Source organism: Paramormyrops kingsleyae, chromosome 21 (genome assembly GCF_048594095.1).
Source record: "Paramormyrops kingsleyae isolate MSU_618 chromosome 21, PKINGS_0.4, whole genome shotgun sequence".
Taxonomy (NCBI): Eukaryota; Metazoa; Chordata; class Actinopteri; order Osteoglossiformes; family Mormyridae; genus Paramormyrops; species Paramormyrops kingsleyae.
In genome coordinates, this window is record NC_132817.1 from 15,754,547 (window position 1) to 15,773,415 (window position 18,869).

General features: G+C 46.2%; 2 protein-coding genes across 4 annotated transcripts in view; one reads left to right on the forward strand and one right to left on the reverse strand.

Annotated features, from left to right (window-relative positions):
- Window positions 1-547: 547 nt before the first annotated feature.
- Window positions 548-4,469, forward strand: LOC111836605 (lysophosphatidic acid receptor 6-like). 3 transcript variants are annotated; one of them, XM_023798032.1, is made up of 3 exons: window positions 1,561-2,044; window positions 2,920-3,128; window positions 3,276-4,469. In XM_023798032.1, the coding sequence occupies exons 2-3, from the start codon at window positions 3,120-3,122 to the stop codon at window positions 4,137-4,139; spliced, it is 873 nt and encodes a 290-aa protein (XP_023653800.1). In that variant the 5' UTR covers window positions 1,561-2,044; window positions 2,920-3,119; the 3' UTR covers window positions 4,140-4,469. The 3 variants fall into 3 exon arrangements, with proteins under 3 accessions (XP_023653799.1, XP_023653800.1, XP_072560325.1); XM_072704224.1 differs by lacking the exon at window positions 2,920-3,128 and having other exon boundaries at window positions 1,562-1,708; window positions 1,921-2,044; XM_023798031.2 differs by lacking the exons at window positions 1,561-2,044; window positions 2,920-3,128 and adding an exon at window positions 548-701.
- Window positions 4,470-6,307: 1,838 nt separating this feature from the next.
- The window catches only part of LOC111836575 (semaphorin-6B-like), a 52,354-nt gene continuing 39,792 nt past the window's right edge, over window positions 6,308-18,869 (reverse strand). Inside the window, exons 11-17 of the mRNA XM_023797963.2 lie at window positions 16,337-16,468; window positions 16,059-16,208; window positions 15,203-15,382; window positions 14,601-14,741; window positions 14,388-14,465; window positions 12,691-12,749; window positions 6,308-8,749 (exon numbers count right to left, since the gene is read on the reverse strand). Of these exons, the coding sequence (XP_023653731.1) occupies window positions 7,827-8,749; window positions 12,691-12,749; window positions 14,388-14,465; window positions 14,601-14,741; window positions 15,203-15,382; window positions 16,059-16,208; window positions 16,337-16,468 (1,663 nt within the window). The 3' untranslated portion in view covers window positions 6,308-7,826. The remainder of the gene's footprint in view (window positions 8,750-12,690; window positions 12,750-14,387; window positions 14,466-14,600; window positions 14,742-15,202; window positions 15,383-16,058; window positions 16,209-16,336; window positions 16,469-18,869) is intronic.

Sequence of the window (18,869 nt, forward strand, 5' to 3'; positions counted from 1 at the left end):
CAAAATATTAGCTGAAAAATCTACAGACACAACAACATAGTGATATATCTGTAACTGTGGTCACACTCGCTCTATATAATATTATGATATGATTCCGTGGGAAGTTCTTTAAGTCACTTCCCGTTCTTAGCCTAAGTCTTTTGTAAATTCAATGCATGACAAACAGATCATTAAGACTGATTATAATTAGGCTCAACAACTGAAATCTGTACACATCTACCCAACAAATACCAGGCAGACATTCAACTATGACTGTTGCACAGAAATATATCAAATTAACCTCAGTTAAATGATACATTTCTACTACCCAATGCATATTCAATTAGCTTATCTACTCTTTGTTGTGTATGAGTGTATCCTGTGGTAACTTCAGCACTGTATGTAATCCTCTGCTGTTAATGGTAAAATAATCACCGTGAAGTGTTTTCATACTCTGAACCTAATATTGGAATATTGTCTCTTTTAAATAAAACATTTTATCACCTCAGTGGCAAACCAATCCTTCTGCTGGAGGTCATATCTAACTTTACAAAAAGATAAATTTAATGACATATTTTTATTAACCTGGAAGAAAGTGAAACGACATATCCGTAAGAGAACGACCCAACCACCAACCCTCGTGACAGATCACTAGTGTAAGCAGGTACACTGCACCTTACACTGCAACCAACAAGCGCTGTCAATTCATGGGAATAAATGAGGTAAGATTAAAAATATCTGTTTAAAAATATCAGCTATTCACTCATTGCATTTTATATGACTGCTAAGCACTGTTGTTTGTAAACTGAAAAATAAGAAAGCAAGCATATTATTCGACTGGACAATGCATAAAGAAATGAAGCAATTTACTAATTTACTTAGAAGCAGAAGACAAAATCCAGAGCAACATGACACCATGTAGTGCAGCTGTGTGACTACATTAGTACTCGAAAAATGCCTATTTCTAATATCAGGAATTCTACTGTAACTACTTCTAATTCAATTGCACAATTAAATTATATTTAGTTACAATTGAATTCCTGATATTTGAATGTGGCATTCGAACTAATTCCAACTCCTGTTGAAATGAATGAGAAAAATGTTTTGAATCTCACTAGCTGAAATAGAAATTCCGAAGACTTGGCATTATAAATGGTTACAATTGAATTTCTGATATCAAGACTCTGCATTCTAACTAGTTACAATTGAATTGAATGGTCAAAAGCCGTTTTAGTTTGTGGTGTACACAAACTACCTGCCTAGCTTTAGGCCTCTTATGGTCTTTCTTGTTTCTTGTTTTTACGTTGCCTTGCATTGAAGTTCACTGTGTGTTGAAAGCCACTATGTGTTTTATGTTCCGTTATAACATGGAAACACGTCACAGTAGGTTTCAAATGTAAAAATTGGTTTTCAGTGAGAAACAATTCTATGAGACTGACAGCAGCAGTACGTGACAAAGAACCACAAGTGGGGGGGTCGGCATTTTTTTCTACAAACCTCAGTTTCCATGGCAACATAGCAAGTTTAACCAATTGGAAGCTGGGTTTCAAATTGAAAGTGAATACTATACGGGAGAACTAAACCTTATCATTAGCACTTTTGAACTTTTGATCGTGTGAGTGAATGGTGTGTGAGTGTGCCCTGTGACGGGTTGGCACCCCATCCTGGATTGTTCCCTGCCTTGTGCCCAAAGGCTCTGAACCCCCACCACCCTGAATAAGACGCACAGGTACAGAAAATGTATGGATGAATATTTGTTAATGGAAAAAAAAATGCTTTTAAAAAGTGTATCAATTGGTTATTTCATAAAACAAGCACAGGTATATTCAGTACCATGACTCCGCTAACTATTTAATCATACTTACCATATTCTCCTAAGCATAAACTAATGATCTCTTACAGTCAAGTAAGTGCCTTGCTTGGTATCATTCAAACTTACAGAACAAAAGACAGCCTCAAGTCAGCATTACGCTACACTGGGCGTTAGCTATATGACAAACCAAGTCCAGATCTGATTTTCATTGCAGTGTGTGCTATTTGACAGCACGAGACCTTGCCACACCAGGTAAGTGAAACAGTATTTGAATCTGTGATATAAGGTGTGTGTAATGTCATAATGTTATGACAGAAAATGTTGCATAAGGCCATTGGGCAACATTTTACTTGAAGCAGTCTACATAAGGGTGACATGTAACCGTCATAAGAAGACTGTTGTCATAAACATCACTCTTGTCATAATGTGTCATTCGGTTTTTGGAACTGAATGAAACATTATGACAACAGATCATAAACATCAATAATGTGTCATTAATGTGCATGACATGTGTCATGTCATTCTTAAGACGGTTACATGTCACCCTTATGTAGACTGCTTCAAGTAAAGTGTTACTGGCCGTTGTATTTCATTCCTTGTTAAACATGCTGTTAATTGACTGGAGAGAAATGGATAACTGTTATTTTTGTTATACATATGAAAACTGTAATTCTAACCATCTTGTTGATGGATGGCTATTTTACATCAGTCAAGTCAGACAGTTCTGAAGGGTTTATTGACATTATCACCCTTAAATGTATTTATTTTATATATGAACTTTATAATGGGATATCAACCGAGTAAATACTGGTGAAACCTTTTCAGAGGAAATAGGATCACTAATACAGCACAGTAGCGCAAATCTAAAGGCGACTCTTACATCTGATACTGCAGCCAGTTAATGACCCTGTGCAGTAAATGGACGCAATCAGCTGGGTGGGCAGTGGCTAAGCCATATTTGCAGTACATTTGGTTTTTCAAAATCCGGTTCATTAGACCGCTTCAGCCAAAGGGCAAACCGCGCATTTAATAAGCCAAAAACATGCAAAAAAATTTTTTTTTAGAAATCTCGTGAATAGTTATACTTGAGGATTGCTACTTCAAACCTTGACCCACTTCTCTTACAGAGAGCTGAAGCCTTTTCGTGCGGAGCTGAATATCACGGCAGCCACACCTGCACACTTATGCATATCCGGGCAAAACTGGGGCACAATGCACTCATGCATTCTCTGAATGTGCATGTATTGCATCACTTCAGTGCCGCTGCATACAAATGTAAAGCAAATATAGATGTATAGAAAAACACAGCAGCATTTCCAAAAAAGAAATGAAACACGTAAGCATAAAAGAAATCCATCCATCCATTTTGCATACTCGCTTGTCCTGTGCAGGGGGGTGGGGGGGGGTCCATTTCCTTGACAGGCATGCAAGCCCAGTTACACAGATCTACTTTATTTGATTGTCTATCTCTTCTTGGACACAGATGATGTCAAACATAAGCAACAACTGCAGCGGGCCCGATTCGGAAGGCATGAAGCTGTTTTTGGGGATTGCATACATCCCTGTTGCTGTCGTGGGGCTACTGGTGAACGGCTCAGCCGTCTTCGTGTTCCTCTGCAAGAAGGCGGCCTGGAACGACACCCACGTATATACGCTAAGCCTGGCGTCGGCCAACTGCGCCCTGGTGCTGTTCCTGCCCTTCAGGATCTACGACGCGTTCCGGCCGATGAAACTGTCCGCCTTCTGCACCTTCCTGGTCTCCACTCACTACATAAACATGTACGCCAGCATCTTCACGAGGACCGCCATCAGCATCCACCGCTGCGTGCTCCTCAAGTTCCCTATCCAGAGGAGGACCAGGGACTCCCAAAAGACCATCGCCTTCGCCGTCTGCATCCTCATCTGGGTGACAGTCGTCACCATTTGTGCCACATTCATTGAGGAAAACCTTCCTGCGCACATGAAGATGTGCTATAAGAGGAGTGACGAGCCACTATCGGGGACATTCATATTACTACTGGAGATTTTAGGGTTTCTTTTACCACTTTTTATAATAACACTTTGCTCAATGCAGACAATATTCGTGCTGATGAAGAACGAGACGGCCAAAATAAAAATGGTATTCGTTAGAATTATCACTGCGAATTTAATTGTGTTTGTCATTTGCTATTCCCCTATTCATGTTGGATTATTTCTCAGGTTTAATGCTGGTAAATTCGTGAACTGTAAACAATATAATCTGATTAGCAGTTATTACCAGATCTGTGAATGGATCGCCACAACAAACTGTTGTTGGGATTTTGTTGCATTTTATTGTTTACTGAAAACATTATACAGGATTGATTGAATACAAATCGAATTCACTTCTAAGCTGTTCAAAAAGATATATGCGTGTGCTGATTACCTTAAAAGACACTTCGTTTCATTTTGAATTTTTTATTCATTTTGAAAAAGAATGAAACTTCTCTTTCCAGTGGGCTAAAAATGTATTCCATCGTGAACTCACGCTATGCACGTATCACTATAGGAAAGGTGACTTAAACTGAAACTGCCACGTCACCGTTACAACACTGAGTTAAAAGGGGACCATTTTGAGTGTGTTTAATAAAATAATACTGGGGTATTCTGTTTCTGTTTAATAAAACGCAAATTAAAATAAATCACGAAGTTCTGCTCACGACTGAGACGGACTGAGTCTCAAGCCTCGTCGAGTTTGGATGTCAATATGTACCGGAGTCTGTTTATTAATGATTTACTCAAACTTCTTAAACTACTGATTATATATAAAGCTAAATACCTGTTACTCGCCGTTTGCTACTCAAAACGTACCTCAGACGCCCTTTGGCCAGGAAAACTTTGTCGTTTGCGTATGCGAGGCTAAAGCGCCCCCATCTGGTCACATCATTTTTAAACTTAAATCAATGTTTGGCTTTTGCATGTAAAACACCTTTTTCCCCATATTGAAATATACATGCGCATTATTACAGAAAGAACACTTGCTAAATAAGCAATAGCATTAAAAGAATATTCAATCTTCACGGGAGTTCATGTTTGCATGTTTATTATAAAGAAAAAAGATTAACGAAGCGTCCGCTGAATGACAGGCCAACAGAGAAGAATATGTACGTAAAGGCAAACTGCGTAAGTGCGCATATGAAAGTGCGCGTGTATGTGTGTCTGTGTGTTTGAGCGTTTTCCACAGTAATGCCAGACATCCAGACACAAGATTAGTGTAGAGTAGGCTCACACGCACATGCTTTTGTCCACACAGTGGCCATCTTCGGCTTTTCCCTCGAATATGAGGGCTAAGATTACATACAGTACACTCAGGGAGGACTCTAATGTCTCTAAGCACAGCGGCTCGACGTTGGCATAGCAACAACAGACGGCTCCTCCCCCCAAAAAGTTCCGCGCTGAGTGAAAAGCTAGATGCCTCCATACTCTTGCCATTGGAGAAATCGCTGGTTTCACGTTCACAGTTTCTTCAGCAAAGCACACACCGGTCAAAAAAAAAAAAAAAAAAAAACAATTCAAGCCAAATCAAGAGAAGTATTTCACATCGTTTCATTAATAGAAAGAAGCAGAATATTCAGAATAATTCAGAGAAATTCAAGAGTAAAACTCAATGGGGGCTGTTCTTTTCGTTTACAACTTTACAATGTGAAAGTTGTTGTGCTTATCAAATTTGCAATTTACCAATTATCAGTACAAGATGTTAGGATACGTAGGGGTATTGGGGGCAGTTTGTAGCTCAGGAGAGAAGCAATTCCTCTGAATGTTTGAGTGTGCGGCGGAGTAACGTGAATCACACAAAGAGTTAAAGATCCGTCAGATTCATTTCAAGGCACGCTCACAGACAGTGCTTGCAGGCGGCGTCGCACACTTAACCTTTTCCAGGCGTCTTTTACAGGGGTCATATCGCGTCATGGCAAGTATTCTTCCATGGTTAAGGGTACGCCATCTGGTGGCCAATTTGTGCAGCTACATCGGGACGAGGTTCTCGCCTTCTAGCACAGCTTGCTTCTAGGAGATCGGAAGGTTCACGCCGAGATTCGCCCGCGGTCGTTTCGATCGCTTCCCGGTGTTATCCATCTGGTTATCTCATGAGCAGCAGAACTGCAGAAATCCTATGCACACCTCAGTTTGGCTTCGTTTTGTTGCGTAATTGAATTTGTACTGGGTCCAATAACTGCTGTCACAGTGGCCTGCCTTATGGAGCACATAAACATGAGGGATGCGCCCGTCTCTTTCTGGTTGTGTCGTTCACGGGCTGGTCCTGCCTGGGACGGCCCTTTCCTGAGGGGGCAATGATGGTGATGGGAGGGGGGGGGGGGGGCTGGAATGCTAGGACGAGAGGGGGCGGGGGGGGGATGTGGGTGGCTTGAACAAATGCAGTCACGTAAAGAATCAAAGAATACACACGCACACAAAGATCCTATCACAAGTACACACATATCAGAGAGCACACAATACAATGAACTTTACACACTCATATCCACACACAGAAACACAATGTAACACCATCCCCAGGCTTTTTTATTGTGGTTGTCTTTGCTTCCAACATCAGACCTGATTTTTAATACCGGGCTCTTCATTTTAACCGCAGCCTGAAATGACTGAATCACTCCACTAAATGAAGGTAACTCAGCCAGGGGCGGAGATCTGAAGCACATTAAAATGCCTCGGCTTAAATCGTTCCCAGAGTGTCTATAGCAGATCCTTGCGTAGCTCATTACGGAGCTTTGCGCACAGATAATGAGTGTCCACTAGTTCAGCGCCAAGCCTGTTTCTGGCTCCAGAAAGACCACCACGCAGACCTGGGAGGGGTGATCAGTCTGCATCTGCCATTCGATGCATGTTGCCTTGTATGTGAATGTGTGACTCTCTGTTTGCATACGTGTGCATGTTTGTATGCGTGTGTGTGTATATGCAAGTGGTCAAATGAGAACTGAGCAGCTCATTGGCTGCTCACAGGCCTGGAACCCACCAGCGAACACCAGTAAACCTTTGAGTACAAATCCTGGGGCTGCGGGTTACGAGTAACAGTGGCTCATAAGAAGTTGGGGTGGGGGGAAGGGGGGGTAATAAATCACGCCGATAAGGGCCGTCACAATTTTAAACAAGGAGACGCAAAGAGCTCAGCCCCCACAATGGCTCTGTCCCGCACTGAACGAAGGCCTTGTACAAAACGACCCAACACTACAATGAGGTCATGGGAGAAGAGAAGTAGCAAAGGATGAGAGAGGGAGAGTCCAGCCCACACAGTCACCAGTTATTGGGCTGAGGGATGTGGCATGGCGCCCATTTCCGAACCACCTATAGGTGGCGCCAGGTGTGTATCTGTATGTACTAGTTCCGCTAGTTTGAAGTTGAGAGTCTTCCTACCGGAATCCTGGTAGTGACACCAAACAGTCAGACGCGTCAAATGAAGAGTCTTACACTTTCTCTCCACTCGGTTCCTTCTTCATTACATTCCCACTGTGAATTACATACAAATAACTTTGTGTTGGAGCAGTCATCCAGTAGTGTGCTCCAGCTGAGAGTGCTTCAAGTGTCCACTAGAGGGCCCCAAACATAACCCGCCATTATAGACAGCACAGTCTGCTTACATTCCTCTGATGGGTTTTTCTGCAGTAACAACCCCAGCAATTTCTCACCATATTTCACATTAAGCCAGGGTGTGGAGTGTGCAGTCCACGGTCAATACTGACTCATGAATTCCCAAGTTCCTTCGCACGCCATTTGTCTGTCACACATCGGACGGACGTGTCACATTAACTTGGCTGATCTAGAGTCGATTGCTTCGTAACAGGAATCACGCCGGATCCTCAGTAAAGTGCTTTTCGAGCGCCTCAGTATCTCCTGTTATCGGTTTCGTGTCATATCGTCACGCGGTTAGCAAATGTCTGCGCATGTATGGTATGCAGGGGAAGGGCAGCAGACTTAATGTGTGCATGGGGGTGGGGTCGGCATAGAGGACTTCAGGGGGTGTCGGTTTAGAGGGCTGGGTTCTGTGTTCTGGAATCGCTTCCATTCATTGGCCGGAAGGAGTCCGCTCGCGCGCGACTTTACCCAGGAAGTGGCCCATGTCCGGCACGTTGTTGTACCCCCGTGATTGGTGCAGCCCTGGAATGCGGGCCGCATTGTGGTGGGGGTGGGAACTGGGGCGGTGGTGGCCTGGGTTTGGGGGGGCAGGGCCGCCGCTGTCAAATGCGTACCCCCCATGGGCCCAGCGCAGGGCGTCTCCGAAGTCCAGCTGGGCGCTCGGCGCTGAGACCACCCTGCGGCGGTCGGGCGAGTCCTGCGGCGTCGCCGGGTAGCGGTACTCCACCGCCGAGTTACGCAGCACCGTGCCGCCGCCGCCGCGGCCCATCTGCTCCAAGGGGCGGGTCAGGGAGAGGAAGCACTGGCGCTCCATGGGGAAGTTGGCTCCGCCCAGATCCTCCCGTCGACCCCCACCGCCCTGCAGAAGCTTGGAACTCAGATAAATGGAGGAGGAGGTCAGTGGGCATGGTGTCCCAGCCGGCCCAAGGTACGTCTGACTCTGGTCCCAACCGGAGTCGGAGAGACGGAGGCCAGGAGGAAGCCGCTTTTGCTGCTGAGGAGTTTGCTCTGGTGTGGGCAGCAAACCTGCATCCAGGTCTCCAGGCTCCGCCCATCCATTGGGCATCATGAAGAAGGTCTCTGCTTGTGGGCGGGACCGGTCGCCAGGACCGCCGGGCCGGGTGACGCTCACTACAGATCCGCTTCCGCCTGGGGTCTTGTCGCCGCGGTGTCGGCCCGCAGCCCCGGCTCCGGCGCCGCGAGCTCGCGGGCGCCGCTTGTGCCCCATGATACAGCACACCACCAGGCCGGACAGCACCGCCCCGGTGACGAAAGCTGACACTGCAGCTACCACCAGTAGGTTGATGGACACCAGGTTGTCTACCTCCTCCACGAAGCTCTTCTCCGGCAGGCCTGGGGGAGGAGAGAAGTCCCAGACAAGCGGGGGGGAGGTCAGGTCATCAGCCGCAATACACAGACCAAGATGGGGTTAGGATGTCAAATAAACAGACACAATATTCCGACACCTAGTGGGAAAATGTTATAGACCTTGGGCAGATAAAGGGCGCCTGAATAAAGAGTCAACATCCACAGTAGCCTGTTCTTCCTTATTTTATTTAGAAGACCCAGGACAGATCCTCTCTGTTGCTTCAGGGAGGTACGCTGTGAGCATATCAACTAATTTTATTCATTACACTAAAATGGAAATAACCTCATCGTTTTCATTAGGTTTATAACACTCAGCCCGATGGAGAATATCTAGGAGATGAATACGAAATCCTCTCCAGAAAACAACTTTTATCAAGTTAGAGTCGAAATAAAACAGATAAATTAGGACACAGAGAAAAATAAGCGCTAAACATCATTAGAATTAGGTTTTATCTGCCATATGGTTGCATAAAAATAAATAATGCGTAAGATAATCCACAGATGCAGTTAGAGCATATTGGCTTGAACAAGAAGAGCAGTAAGTCAAAGACGCGCTGCGTCTGAATGTGCGTCGCATGACAGGCGGCCAACGTTGGCAGCCTCCACTAGTTTTAATCTATCTTCTGACTGTCTGTTTAATTCACTTAGCTGTGAAAAACCGCCCTTCACCAAAAACACCAGGAGAAATCCCGAGTTGAAATGTTTGACTAATGTTCGGAGACGTGCGACATCAAATAATCTGCAGAAACAAAGGGTGCAATTCTCACTCCTACGAAATCTTTATTTGCTGTAAAATGTATGTTGGTTCTTTGTTAGTGAAACAAACTCTACCAAAATATGATATGAGTAAGAGGAGATATTTGTCAGCCAAGGTAACTCTATGAAATGCCACCGGCAAAAACCCGGAGGTTTATCATTAAAGTTACATGACTGTTGAATGAATGAATGAATGATTGAATGAATTTGTACTTGCATGCTGCTTTTCCAAACAGACTGTTCTCCTATAGCTGCTTTATGCACTCTGGGTTTACACAAAAACTCACACAAAAACGTGGGTCAGTCGTCAAATTAAAATTTTTGTTTATACGTGATGCCTAATTCCATGTAATCCCACGTTAAACAAAGTTATTGAGCAAGTCTGCATGAAACTGCATTTACCATGTAATTATCACATTTTCCTTTATGCCCTTTTTGTGTTTATTTTTACATTTCTACAGCTCCTTAGCAACCATAACCTGTTTATTTCCTCTGTGTTGTTTCAGCAGGACGGGGCAACCCTCATTTCCAAATCCCAAAATCTTGGTTTCATGTAAACGTCGAGCAGATGTAGCTAAACTCGTGCATTTCACTTTGATCAGTTAGCGACCGCAAACGACAGAGCGAGGACCATGCCTATATGTGGCTGGATGCTATTTAACAGTGCCAGTGGCTGTCACTCTGCACACTGCACTGCACACTGTTCATTCACGTTAAGAGGCAGTGGTCCCGCGCAGTGTCTGGCACAGCCATCGGCAGCGCTGGTGTTAATATGACGATATCAGACCCTGTCCCTTTCTTCCCGGGCAGCTCTGCTTCTCACCAGCTGCGCTGAGTTAAAATATGAGCTGGCCGCCACACTCTGTTGCACTGAACTTTTTCCCAGTTAAGTTCAGTCACGACCCGGTTCACCGTGACCCTGCATTAGATAAGCGGTTATGGAAAATAACGAAACCAGATGGCATCACAACATTGTTAGTGCAGTGGCTGAGCTCTAATTAGAGTCCAGCTGAAAGGCTTCAGACAGCTTTGGATATGAGGTCCAGCTCTCTTTCAGAACCTTGGTGGGATTTGGCCTGCGTGATGACTGTCACTATCCTGTAAGTATATGTGACTAGTGTTGGCACCAGAACAAATCTAGAGGCCAGAGCTGAGATTTTCAAAGGGGGGGGAGGGGGCAACAAGGGTGGGTTACTGGAAAAGTTGTTGACGGTGGGATGGGGGGGTGGAGATGGGGGTGTCAATGGAAAAAACTGCCAACTGGGGGGGTGAATATTTTTGGAGGGCACATATGGTTGTTTGGGGGGGGCTAGCCTCCCTCCCCCGCCTCCCCCAGTGGCCCACCATGGCGCCGACACTGAGAACACAGTAAATAGGGTGGGGAGAAAAACCAGTGAGGTTTGGTTACCATGGGGGGGGGGGTACAGACGTCTTGTCTGTGGTGATGGGCAGGAAGGAATTCTCAACAGCTGTCCTCGTTAAGATCTTGGTCTCATCTGCATCCTCCCTTACTCCCATCTCTATACTCCGTCCCCACGGCAACCTGAGCTTCATCTACCTCCCGCCCCTTTCTGGTCCCCAGGGCTTCAGCCCCCCCCCCCCCACCCTCTTTGTGTCTTCTCATTCGTCTGAACTCTCTGCGGGTCTCTAATGAATAGCCATTCTGCTGTGGGCCATATTGAGCTCTCCCTTCATTAACCCCCCTGAGCCCCCCCCCAAAGCCGATGGGTTTTGCCTCCCGCCAGACTCCTTGCAGATGGGCAGCCTGTTTTCCAGTAACACTGACTGATTCCCAGAGAGCCAGAAGTTCGCCAAGTCAAGCGCGGCGTGACAGGGACGGCGGACGTGATCATCTTAGCAGATAGCGCGTGTGCTTCGCGGCCCAGTGCCAGCCGGTGGGCGGGGCTTCCTGAATTTGCCGTGGCAACACAAAAGCCCCATTGAGCCCAAGAACAAGGGAGCGCCCACGTTCGCACCCGTGCTGTAAAAGAGCGATTAAAAATAAGTTTCGACACGGACGAGTGACCATGCCGGCCCAGGCCGGTTGTATAAGCTTGACGTCATGATTTTAGCTAACCCCGTTCCGAAAAGCAAAAATGTCACTCGGCTAAAGCTGGAGGAGGCTGATGTTTCTAATGGTGCATAAACACATACAGAGTGAGGCTCCCATATGGAAAACATATCAAGCATTCTGACTAGATCTGAATGGCCACTGACAGGTCTCAGCTTCCCCAGAGGGCTGTCTCAACATCTACTCCGCGTTCCCCTTCTCGCGTGTTTTTCTTTCTCCTTGCCGGGCTGCCGTTCCGCAGCGAGACCACGATAGCGGCTACCGGCCCTCGCAGTCAAAACATCGGCGCTGCCGCTCAGAACGTTCCTCTCGCAGCGCCCGTAATCGTTCCCATCTGTCGGCGGCTAGCGGAAAGGCCGCGCCGCTTTCTGCCTGACGGCGGAGCGGTAGTTGAAGGGGCAGAGGAACAACCGCAAAAACAGAGGCTGGGGGGGGGGGGTCCTGCACACCCTAAAACGGTTCTCTGGGCAGGTGCTGCCCGATCGATTAAAAAAGCCGTGTTCCTTTGGCAACGCTCAGGTATAATGGTGAGCTCTCTGTGATTGTAACCCTCTGCTGATCGCTTACAACAGACTAGAGCATTTAGATTAAAAGGCTCGTTTATTACTATTGTTTTTTTTTTTACAAAAGCAGGATATGCCAGTTCCCTCCCAGCACCTCAGACAAGCTGGCGACTGCAAACCAGGCTGTCATATCCACAAATAAAGGAACCAGTCTGAGTAATGAAAGGATCCCGTTGACCATACAATGGAGACTATGTACTCATGCACGTTGTCTATTGGTACAGGCTGATTCCCGTCAGTGAATTGTTTCAGCCTCTGGTGGACATTTCAGGCTTTAGATCTTGCCACGGTGGACATGTCGCTTTTATTCTTAAAGGCCAATTGACTTCAAAGGAAGCTGGAAGGATGGGCGGGGGGGGGGGGGATTCTGTTTGGCATAGATGCTTTTTTGGCAACACAATGCTGGCTCGTGTTCCGGTAACTATGCTATTTAAAAGTGAGGTTGAAGTACCGATGATGGGACAGATAAAACCTTTGGCGGGACGAGTGGAACCCACCCCCACCCCCTGTGTGTTGCTGCCCGGCAGAATTCTTACCATCGCAGTCGCCCAGATGGGACGTGTTCCCGTGGTCCACATCCTGCTCGAATGGCAACCTGCCACAGGAGGGAGAAGGGAAAGTGTTTCATCTTCATTATTTTACGCTATGCTGGAACACCTGCACCCCCAATCTGCGTCCACATAGTGCAAAGAAATCAGCTTTCATCCTCTACTTCTAAGTGTGCAGAATCTGCAGGTTCTCCCCAGGTTCTCTCCGGTTCCTGCGGTTCCCTCCCGCATTCCAAAAAAAAATGCACTCGGATGAATCGGTGTCTCTAAATTGCCTGTATTGTGTCGCGACGTGCGAGACCTCTTGGATTAGTCGGTTAGCTCTGCAGACAGGCAATCCTCTCTTAAAGTAACTCGCTGCGTAACTCGGTGAGTAATTTGACCTTTCTGCAGCAATTAACATTTGATTTAAAAGCCAAAAGGGCTTGAAATGTAAGTAGAGGCAAAGTAAACTCAAAGGTTCCCAACCTGGAGGAAAATTCACCTTTACTTACTTTTCAGTAGCAAGTGGAGAAGGGCTCACGAGCTAATCGTGGTGAAAACGCCGCGTGGGAGCGCAGTGTTTGTTATAAAAAATGAATGGCGTCTGTGGCATGCGTGACAAGCCGACAGCGCAGGACCGTCACTCAGCAGTGCGTGTAGGCGGGGGGGGGGGGGGGGGAATGGAGGCACTACTGCCTACGACACCAAGCACTGCGGTGATGCCGTCAAGAAAAAAACAGAACAAAAGAAAATAATCGTTTTATGAAGTGGAAATGCCTGATTTCTCTTCATTATTGTGGCTTTTATATGATGCCAATTTGTGCAGCCTCACTGTGTCGGAATGGCTTTTAGGTTCATAAATAAAGTTTGCCTGTATGCAGCCGCCCTGGTGAGATTCGTAAGGGGTGTGAGGATCAACTCGGTCTAAACTATACATCCCAAATGTTCCTGTACACATTCTCTATTCGGCTGACCTTCCTCTCCTGGCCGCTCATTCATTAGTGAATTGGAGGACTGGACAGAGGAGACACACACGATTGTATTCATCTTTGTTGGGACTCCATTAATTTCTATAGGCAAAACTCTAATCACAACAATGACAGCTTTAACCCCTACCCAGGCCTAACCTTAACTATAAGTAACCAAACAAAATACAAGATTTTTGGCATTTTTAGATTGTAGTTATCGATTTTCATAAAATTGAGTTTCCCCTAGTGGGGACTGAAATAATGGTCCCTACAATGTCAAAATAACAGGCTTTTGTCACATTGTGCAGACATTTGGTCCCCACAATGATATATAAACATGACCCGTACACATAAACACACACATATTGTCTCTGTCATGGCAAACCAACACAAAAGTCGTGCACGTAAATACATATGCCTTTGCTACCCATGAGCAAACACATGCACACACAAAAAACTGGCATGATCACAGATAAACAGATACACAAACACACTGACACATAAATACACAAAGAAATACAGAAACTCTATAATGCATACTGAAACACATACACACAAGTGCCTGTTGCACAATATGTATATTTATCATTATTGTTTTATGTTTAAAGCTTATTGTGAATGTCTCATGTCTTTTTGACTTATGTCCCCCTGGTCTCCCTCTGGCAGTAACTGTGTGTTTCACTGCACATTGTACTTAGTATTGGAATAAGCGCATGGCTGAGGTTGATTTCTCACCTGGTCCCCGGTCTGAGGAAGGAGCAGGTGTTTCCTCGGGTCCAGCCGCAGTACGGGTCCCGCGAGGCGATGCAGGTCCTGGGGACAGACGGCGCATGTGAGAGGGGGCCGCTGCGAGCGTCCGTGTGTCTGAGAGCGGGCAGGCGTCCGTGTGCATGCGTGGATTTTCTCGGGCAGGAGTGAGAGATGCCTTGCGATGCCGGTCTGACTCACTTTGTGCAGTCGGCGTAGAGCTGGCAGCGAGCCACTGCTACCTGCACCACACAGGACGGGAAGGCCAAGAGCAGAGAGGCACTGGGCCGGTCCAGCACCATGGAGAGCAGAGAGCGAGCTTGGGGAGTGTCCTCGCCACACCTGGCCGGGACAAAATGCGGTGCATGCGGCTCAGGGCCTTTCCGAGGTACAGGACATGGTCGGGTCCAGCCCATCCCTACTGCAGGATTGCAGGCGGCCCGTCGGACAGACCTTCCTGGGAATCACTCGCACGCATCAGCAGCACAGTGGCTGTGAAGTAGCTATGATTCACAAGTCAGGTCCTGGGGAGAGATTCCGGTGCTCCTCTGGTTCCCTTATATTTATTCAGTTCATCTGATGCATTTATCCAAAGCGATATACAGTAGGGGGAAGGGTTACAATTTATGTGTGCTCCCTGGGATTTGAACCCACAACTTTTGTGCGTTTAGTGCAATACTGCTACAAAAGAACTGTCTATTTAATGCAGATCTTAGTGAGCTTTGTTAAACAGCTAAGCAGAGAGCTTTATTACGCAGTATTCATGGTTGGTGTCATATCCTAGTAGTTTAAGGGACGCTCACTTGTCTGGGTTGTAGCCCTCGAGCTCCTCGAGGAACACACTGGTGGTGCTTGTGGGATTGTCCCTGTCAGGCATGATGAGGAATTTGAGGACGGTCCCTCTGGTGGAGCCCAGGAAGAGGACGGTGCGGTCCCTGTTTGGCCCCGCCTCCGTGTCCACCTCCATCATGTTCAGCTGGTACCTAAAGGGAAAAGAACCAAATGACAGCTCCTTCTCCCTGTTCCCACCAGTCTTACTGTTACCAGTGTTCCACATAGCAGAGCGCGCTTTTCATAGCAGGAAATTCTGCTTGCTGGCTCACAAGACATGCAGGATATTGTTCTAGTTACAATCGCACTGTATTAATATCACTTTGGATATTTCCATAAAGTGCAAGATTTTACACTATGCCGGTGTCTTTTGATGATGTTCTGCGAGTGTAAACGCCAGCCGGGTGTCTTTGGTCTGGATTGCATCTCCCCGTGCGGTTGATGATTGCCCATTAGTACATAAAAAAAAACTGCAAACAGTGGGACACCAAGAGTAGCTGGTGGAAAACCAGAAAGATTTCTAAGGATTTATAGCCTCAGAATAAAACCAGTTGTGCAAGACTGCATCGAATTACATAGAATGTTCCATCCTAAATCTTTAATAGATACATCATTCGTAATAATCCAGTACTTAGAAAGATACAAAGTACTGTGTTTATGTGGGAACATACCTAGCACAGCCTCATATTTGGAGTCTGTTGGAGAGTTCATACTTGATCTTTACACCAAGTAGTAAAGTGGATTATTATTAACTGGGATTCGCACAGACTTATAAACGTTTCTGAGTCCCTTTGTGGAGCTGTAAAGATGAATGAGGTGATAGCTCACCTGACCATTGTCTTCACAATCCAAGGGCTCTGACCGAGTGAGGGCACCGTCTCATCCATCAGCGGGTGAGTCTTCACAAAATTCAGCACCTCGTCCGGGAAGGCGGTGGAGGAGTTGAACTTTGACCCCTGGACGGCACAGCCCCCTGGCCTAAGAGCAAAGGTCGGGATATGTTTTCGAGGACTTGATGGGAGGTCATACTAATGTCATAATGGTCATACTGGTGGTGAAGATGTGGAGATGGATCCAAGAATGCCCAACTCATGGGGAATACCTACCTGGGCTGGGGGACAAGTTCATCTGGGACTGGGGTCCAGATGGACTCGGAGGACTTCTGCTCCTTGAACCGGCCCTCAAACACCCGGGCGAGCTTCTGCATGTCGAAGGCGCACACAGCCGACCCGGGAATGCTGTGGGATGTGGACAGCCAGCATCAGCAAGAGACCTCCACCACAGAAGATACCCTCACACACGTCAACCGACAGGCATGCCGCTCTACCGCTTTAAATGCTCGACCTCAGTGTGGTGTAATACAATGCAAGACCGTCTCCACCATCCAGAGGGAGTTTTCTAGGAAGAATCTACTCTCATAGAGATTCTGCCGCCTTTATGGTCTCCGTCAATCCAGTGGGCTTGACTTGCGGGGAAAAAATGGAGAGCTTTCCTATGGAGGAACGTCGGCCATAACTTATGCCATATGCCTCATAACCACACGGCCCATAAACCCCCTCCATCTTTCCTTGCGATGCAGTCGATATTCATTAACGTTAAGCTTCTCATGTGAGCCAGTAGTAAACTCAGCACACTCTTGAATTATAAAACAGGGCACACTTTGTAAATATCTCTTTAGATGTAAATATGCCTTTCATTATCCTTAAGAGGACCACAGGCTGCTCATCACACTCAAATAAAAGCGGTGTTCTGAATTTGTTAAAGCAAATTACATTGTGGGAATTCTGTGCCACGAAAGGCCCCTGGAGAGACGGGCTGTTTTTCCGAGCGATAGCATGGGAACACTCCGGCCTGGACTGAATTGCTCAGCGGACAGCAGACACAGGGAGAGCCGGATGGACTGGCCAACTGCTGTGCCCCATGGTGCCGCATCAGGAAGCAGCTCCAGCAGCCACACTTCCCGGTCGTCGCCGGATTGGATGGCTGAGCGGGCTTCGAGCTGTGATTGGACGGTTGAGCTGGACTGGTTCCCCACAACCTCTGTGTGAGCCTCGATGTGACAGCCTGTGATTGGCTCAGAGGTGGGAGGGCAGGGGGTCCAGCTGGGTACATTGTTCCCTTGGGAGTGAGCCCAGGCCACCATGTCCAATCATGTCCATCACAGTAACAGATTTTCCTTCTGACTGTAGACCCGCTACAGATAATGAGGCGAGTGAGGAGGGGGTGCTATTATTCCCCGAGAGCAAGCTGGGGGCAACCGAGCTCTGCTGCTTCCAACCAGGCACCCCTCAACGTGTCAAGGGGGGGGGGGCTCAACTAGTTTGGCCATATTATCAAAATTTAGACTCCAACTTGTAGGCAAAAAAATTGACATCTATGTTGAGCAAAGATCATCCGCTAGAGGCCTGGAAGATGAAGCTCTTTGTGGAAAAATGGCGACATTCCAACAGGAAAAGAGAATGTGGGATAGAGGAAAAGATTCTGAAAACTGGACACGTGAGACCCGGGTTTCTCATGTACTGTAACCAAGCTCACTTTATTATATCATTAAATTGCTGTGTACTAGTTCGTCGCTCCATGGGGCTGTTATCAGGGACTGATTCCATGCCTGTCTACCACACTATCCATGTAGCTGTGCAATGACCCATGCTTTGATGCTGCATTACATGTTTTTCTGTGATTACACTATTATGTGATGTTGTCCCTTTGATTTTTTTTTTTACCCATAATTCAGCCCTCTGAGCCTTTGCCCACTAGTGGTAATGCCTGTTGTCGAGGCTGCAGAAATACCTTCAGTACGAGGTAAACAGCTCTTTTCCCTTCATGGCAGTGGCGCTCCTAATTTCCAGCTGAATGCCTCGACCACTCAAAGTCTCTCGACTGATATTTACGGAGTAGGGCATTTTTCACGGATTTGCTGTTGGCTGCGTTTTTTTTTTTTGGTTGATCGGTCGCCATTCATCACTGAGCCATTCTTAAACTTTGAACTAACATATCTATTTTTGGCTAGTTTATTTTGGCTATGACAAATGAAATTAAGCTACCAGAAATCAGCACCAACAAGCTGTTTACTTCTGATGTAGGGGTGACACTTTACTCGAGGGGGCGCCCTTACCTAGTAGTAACTCAGTTACTACTAAATACAAATCAGGAACAAATATAGTCCCTACTAGAGATAAAAGATGCGTTATGGTTCATTAATGGTGAACAAACATGATTATTTCCCACTATTTCCCTGATTATTCATTAATTGTTCCTTCTGTTGGTTTACAGAATTAACAGACAAAGTAGTAAATATAGTAACTGCTTGAGATAGAAGATGTCTCCCAGGTCATTAAAGATGAATAAGCATGAGACCAGTGTGTAACTAAGACTTAGTTTGTGGTTAATTAATTCTTAATTCTAAGTAACGCTATTACTTATGTTTAATTAATACAAGTAATAGCATAATAGCATACAAGTAATAGCATAATAATACATTATTTGTGCCTCCGCAAGAGAAGTGTTACCAGAGTGGGTAAAATGCAGGAATATCTCAGTATCTGCAAATCCTAATCCAGTACTGGCAAGTACTTGGAGTGCTTAGTTTATTTAATCACTTCTGAAGCAGTGATGTCATTATAACCGGCAATCTGTTCA